The following is a 6,125-nucleotide window of genomic DNA, read 5'->3' as shown; positions in this document are numbered from 1 at the left end:
ATTTTAAAAATTCAAAATGGGAACAGGACTCATGCTGGCCATGGGTCTCAGTCTCACTGCAATTGCAGCGTGTTCATTTGTAGTAATAAGTAAGTACATTTATAAAATGTACTTACGTGGTTGGTTGATACTTTCCTCTCTTCGCAAATTATTATTTTTCGAATGCATGCATACGTATTTATTGTTTCATGATGAAGAAGAAACGAAAATGTATCTCTCCATAAATTTCCACGGTGCGAAGTCAAGAGGCGTGAGTGGACTATCGCTCTTCGCATGGTGGGGTCGACTAAGTATCAATATTTATTTGCAGCGAACAATTCTTACCAGCGGACTACATAAGTAATTTTTAAACGTAGTAAAAATGGTCAAAGAAAGCATGCGGACGAGAATAACACGATCCAAAAAAAAAGAAACCTCAACAAAACCGACGAATTAAAACCTACATCATTTGATGGTAATTTGAATATTAATTGAAAAAATTAAAATGCTTCCATAAGAAGTGATGTAAAATTTCAAGCGGTCTCCCGCTTGCCTCATCTTATCCAGAGGACACAAACTGGCGCACCATAACCTTGCTCGGCCCGAATTTCTATTTTTCAAAGAAAGAAATGACATTATTTTGTGATCTTTGGAATTTTTTAAACCAAGAATACGAAAAAAATCTACCCCAATTTTTTGATATGTTAATCAGCATCTCGAGGTAATTTTTTCAGAATTTTTGAGAATGGACGCTGCTTTTTGGTGCTTAAAAATGTGGCAACGCTTATTTTCACCTCATCGCTAAAAAGCTCTTCCGTAGACCCACAAAGTGGAAAACATCCCAAAAGTTTACTGCATCGTACTTTACAATAGCCCTATTTTCCTCAAAAACTTTGAGCACCACCAACTCTCTTGTAAATGCATTTTGAGAACTGCAGTTCGCGCCATTCGTCATCTCTCATTGAGGTGAAACTGCAGAAAAATATTTCAAAAACCGCCGAACATAAGTGCAAAAAACTCAACACTTCACTGGTTCGAGCTGAGCATAAATTCATAATTTTCTGAAATCGGTAGGCCTACTTATAATTCAAAATTGAAATTCCGAATTTTTTTCAAGATTTTGATAAACTGAAGGGTCTCAAGGTGTAACTCTCCATAATTATTATATTGTAGTTCATCGGTGGCGCAAGGTTAGAATTGCTTAGCGAAATCGAAAATGAAACTTTTCAATATAAATATAATTCGGCCCCTTCAATACTCAAACTCAGGATGAATAGCCTATTCGTTTGTTGGAAGGCGGGATAAGTAACATAAGATACGTTTTTCGGGAAATTATGCTCAAATTATTTCGCAAGATGTCGACAGGACGCACATTGCTCATTATACTGAACGGGTTGCATGAATTTTGGCCGATTCAAATAACTGGACGTGTTTAAATTGATTGAAAATTCAAATACAACATGCACGTAAATCTTTCTTGTAAATCACTTATATTCGCACGTAAGTATATCAAAAAATTGTAAAATATCACAAAACGTATAAAAAAAACTAAACATAAAACGCTAAAATATTTTTAACAACATCGACTAGAGCAGCAACAAATAAACAAAAACAAATCAAAACAATCGCTATGTCTTTCAATAAACTCAAATAGAAACGCATACTTTGGCCTTCTTTTTTGACCAATAAGAGCATGTGTAAGATGGGTGGTATACCTTCATCCATCAATATACCTATTACGTTAGTTAGAGAGAGCAGTAGTTTAAAATCAGGTATAACTAGTGCGAAGCAGTAAGGTAAAATGCACAGCGTTATTCGTATACTGTACTCCATGACTAGAGGACGCTTCATTTTCTTACCTTTAAATAAATTATTCCATACAGTATCGTAAGAAATATATATGAATAAAATGAACGAAATGCAAATTGCCAAAGAGTGCAAACTCAGAATCACCAATGGAATCATTTCGCCAGGAGGTAAATTGAACATAATATTCGGTTGCAGATGATCACCGTATTTAGCATACCCCAGTATACCGAAAGTACCATAAACTAGGGCAGCAATCGATAAAGATATGTTGAGGACGCCGAAAAAAGTCGTAAACCTCTTCGGATTTTCCATGTCGTTTTTTACAGGCAAACTGAGGGCTGTACATTCCAACGATCCTAGAAGAATAGCGAAAAAATTCGGAAACTGGGTGATATCATTCACTGCTTTCATATCAGCCGCGCCATTGTAAGAGCTCGGAATGGAAAGAATTATCAAGAGATTGAAAATATTGAACGCATTCGTCAACATGGACAATGGTACTAAAAATTTCAATTCTCGAATCAAAGCTAGACCAATCAGCGGCACCATCAGTGCGGTCATGATGGCGATAACGCTCGTATTCGTACCGTAGTAGTGATCGATCACGATTTTAAAATTACTCGATATGATTATTAAATAGACGCCATTCATCAGCGATTTGTTGAAAACGTAATGAAAATACACGAAGAATTTGCAAACTGGGACTAATTTGCGGAAGAATCGTGGTCCTTGGTCGAATGCTCCCTCTACAATGCCGATGTAGGTAAGATTGGGAGTCTTCAGCTTCTTGCAGAGTCGGTATTCTACATCAAACAAAAGGTGTATCACGTGCATGTACAGGACGCATACAAATATCGTGCCAAAAATAGCTACAGCATAGCCCACGCTTTTGAAAGTGTATGGCAGAATTAATACCCCTGTTCCAACGATGTATTTCAATAAATGGAGTATCGGGCCCCAGAAAATGGTCGGATTACGCTCTTTTCCAAACGCGTGAGGATCGTATTCTTCCTCTATCAATGATTTTTCTGATATTACAGGTGGTCCGGGCAAGTAATTTTCTAACATTACAGGCGATCCAGGAGAGGAACTTTCTTTCTCTTTGCCCTGGCTTGGCACCTTCGGAGGTGAAGTGTCATTGAATATTGGTGATACTCGGTTATGTGCCATGGTAATGTGAAATTGGACGATAGGTACAGGTAGGTCGGTTGCTGAAATTGTAACAAGAAATAGAGTTGGAATTACTGAATGAATTGAAATATTCGATGTACATGTCTTACTAATACAATATTACAATAATCATCTGTTCAATACAATGTTTTCTGGAGTAACAATTTTTTCAACAGGTGTCCAGTCTTTCGAAGAAATGATATTCCCTGTCGTTTCCTAGTATTTCATCCAGACAAATCCTTCACCCCTATTTTCCAGATGTGTTCAACATCAACCACACACCAAATAGCATGTAGGAGAGATTAATACCTACTAAATCCAAAACACCTACTCACAAAGTTTTACCAGTTCTTCAAGAAGGAAGGGTGCTTGAAGCGATTATCAGGAAGCCCAACAAGATCACATCTACAAAAATGTCTTTCCTTATATTCATCAAAAAGATTACCTAATAACATTCTTAAATCGGATGGAAAGGATTCGATAGAGGACCCCAAAAAATGTACATCAGCCAAAATTTCTAGTGCTGAAATTAATTTCTCGATTTCTTGGCGAATTTTTGAAAAATTTAAATTCGAGCCAAACATGAGGATAAATTAAAACTTCATCAAATTGATCAAAAAACATGAAATTGTATGTAGTAGTAGTAGTAGTACCCTATTTTCGAACTACCTAGCTGATTGTTGATGGTTTCGAACTGACCATATTTCGGAACCATTCGATCGATTTAAGCACGAATTTTCAAAATCTTTTCGTGCTGGTTCAAATCCGAAATTTTCTCTGGGAAAAAATACTTGATGAAAGAATAAATAAATAAGTAAATAAATTATCGTTTGCGAAGACGTAAACGAAAAAAATTGAAATTCGGTTTGAACACTTTTTTCAACCTCCCACATCAATGGGTAGGTAATGGTTTCGAATTGTCCTATAGAGTCTCCAGCGAATTTCCGAGAATCTGCTGAAGGTTTCAGAACGATTCAAAACCAACAACAATCGATTCGGGAGATCGTAAATATAGTACCTACAGACCAAATTTCAACTAAATCCGTTTACACGTTCGCGAACGATGAATTTTCATTTCTTCAAAAATTATTGCAGGAGGAGAACCGCCACAAAGAGATTTGTAGAATATTAACTAAATTGGAAAAGATCATAAAGATGATCTATCCGATCGGGAGGTCGAAAATAGGACACACACGGAATTTCAGCTTTCTAGGTTAATTCGGTGGAATGGTGATTTTTTGCCACATTTAGCCCGAATTTGAATTTTCAAAAATTCACCAAAATCCGAAAAATGAATTTTAGCACCTGAAATTTTAGCTGGTGGTACATACCATATTCAGCGTCTTCCATCGATTCCCTTTCTTCGGTTCAGATATTTTCTTTGTAGGGTAATTTTTACATATGTATTATTGTAGGTATTGTATAGACTACAGTTGAAATTTATTTTACAGATTCATGTTCGATATGGAATATGGACGTTGAAGAGCACGTCGATGACGTTAGTTTTGAAGGAAAGCGTAAGTACATATACGACAATCAGAATTTGCATCTTTCAATATTCAACTATTTACGTAATTATATGGTTATCTTCTGTCACTGTATTTCAGATTACCGTGTGCTGAAGTGTGTCTATTGCGTCAAAGAATTAGCATCTAAATATTTGAAGTCTGTCGTTGAAAAAAAGAATCTAAACGAGTCGAATTTGTTCAACAAGAAAAAAATGTAAGTATCTAATGCATTTTCCACAGTACGTAATTGTTTTGATTGGTTTTTAAGCAATAACCCACTTATAACTTCTCTCACAGAAACGCTCAAGACAGAACCGAAATCTGATATTGAAAATTCGGCGGCGCCCCTTTCGCAATCAATCTTGGATTAAGATTTCTGCAGGTATGGGATTTCAGTTCCAACCCTAATGAATCAAAAATTGACTGGAATTTTCGAAGTTTAAAAAATCAACTTGACTTTTTGTAGGTACTGGACACCTGTTGATGACAACAATTTTTGAATTTTTGAATTTCATTTCTTACATACCATATCACTTATAACCTTTTTTTTTGATATTAAAAAGAAATATTGATGATTGAATTCTCAAACATCGCTTCAAATCTTCAACATTTCACTAAAATATCATTGTAAAGTGTTCTTTGTTGCTCGCGCATATTCGGATTTTTCCTCCAAAATAATCCCTGGCTCTTTCATCTGATAATCAGCTTGTGGTGCCACCCGAATGTAATTTTTAATCGTTTGAATAGCCCGGATTAATAATAAATTCTAAAGTATACGGCTGAATGCTTAGATATCTATTAATTACCTTGAAAATGAGTGACTGGTGTCTTACGAATACATATAATCACATTATCACAATATTACAGTCTTCGATCATTATTCAACGCAATTTACTGGCGCTTTGAAAATATTGAAACTTACCTACTTCGAACTCGAATGGTTTTTATAACGACACTAAACATCTTCATTTTTTTATACTTAATTATTCTCAAACAGTCTGAATACATAGCTACGCAAATCAACTCGATATCTTCAATATATAGGTGTAATCATTAATCCTCCGATAATCGAAATGATTAAAAACTTACATGACTACTTCATTTTTTCATGATGATGTACGTATGGCAAGCATACTGTGAAAAATTTGGCATAAGAATGGTAGCGATTTAGTAGGATAAATTCGGATTAAGGTGAAGTATCAGAGAAAGTGGACTTCACATGTTAGAGAAAAGCTTGGCTAATTTTAACCATGTGTTTTTGGGATGATGAAGACATGCTTGGGTGAAATCTCGCTAAAAAGGTGGGTCTAGAAGTATGTACTTACATACATAGATTATGAGTAGTTTAATCTTGAGAGTGCCATTAAATAACATGTAAATATGAGTGGTGGGATTAGGTAACACAGGTAGGTACAACAATCCGAATCTGAGAATAACTTTCGAGTAGAGTTCAAAGTCATAAAACACAAAGAATTGAGCTTTTGAGCCTAAAGCAACATGTAATGAGAATTATGTAGAAGAAACTGTGCCCAAGTATACAGATGAAGACTTCCTGACACATTTTCGTTCAAACAGGAACACGGTCTTTCCTTCAATTTCAATTTACACCCGACTCAATAATGCTATCGAACCAAAAAAAATGAATTCAGTTGATCAGCA

The 6,125-nt window shown here is 35.5% G+C and overlaps 1 protein-coding gene across 2 annotated transcripts; it reads right to left on the bottom strand.

Annotated features, from left to right (window-relative positions):
- Nucleotides 1-1,458: 1,458 nt before the first annotated feature.
- On the bottom strand, nt 1,459-5,480 carry LOC135832681 (proton-coupled amino acid transporter-like protein pathetic). Of its 2 annotated transcripts, none has more exons than XM_065346073.1 (2): nt 5,273-5,480; nt 1,459-2,999 (listed from the first exon to the last, which is right to left on the bottom strand). In XM_065346073.1, exon 2 carries the CDS (start codon nt 2,956-2,958, stop codon nt 1,528-1,530), a length of 1,431 nt encoding a protein of 476 aa, XP_065202145.1. In that variant the 5' UTR covers nt 2,959-2,999; nt 5,273-5,480; the 3' UTR covers nt 1,459-1,527. The 2 variants fall into 2 exon arrangements, with proteins under 2 accessions (XP_065202145.1, XP_065202146.1); XM_065346074.1 differs by having other exon boundaries at nt 5,389-5,478.
- Nucleotides 5,481-6,125: the final 645 nt, after the last annotated feature.

The sequence above is a fragment of the Planococcus citri genome, chromosome 1 (assembly GCF_950023065.1).
Source record: "Planococcus citri chromosome 1, ihPlaCitr1.1, whole genome shotgun sequence".
Lineage (NCBI taxonomy): Eukaryota > Metazoa > Arthropoda > Insecta > Hemiptera > Pseudococcidae > Planococcus > Planococcus citri.
Note: the sequence above shows the minus strand (reverse complement) of the source record. Positions and strands in the feature narration are given on the sequence as shown.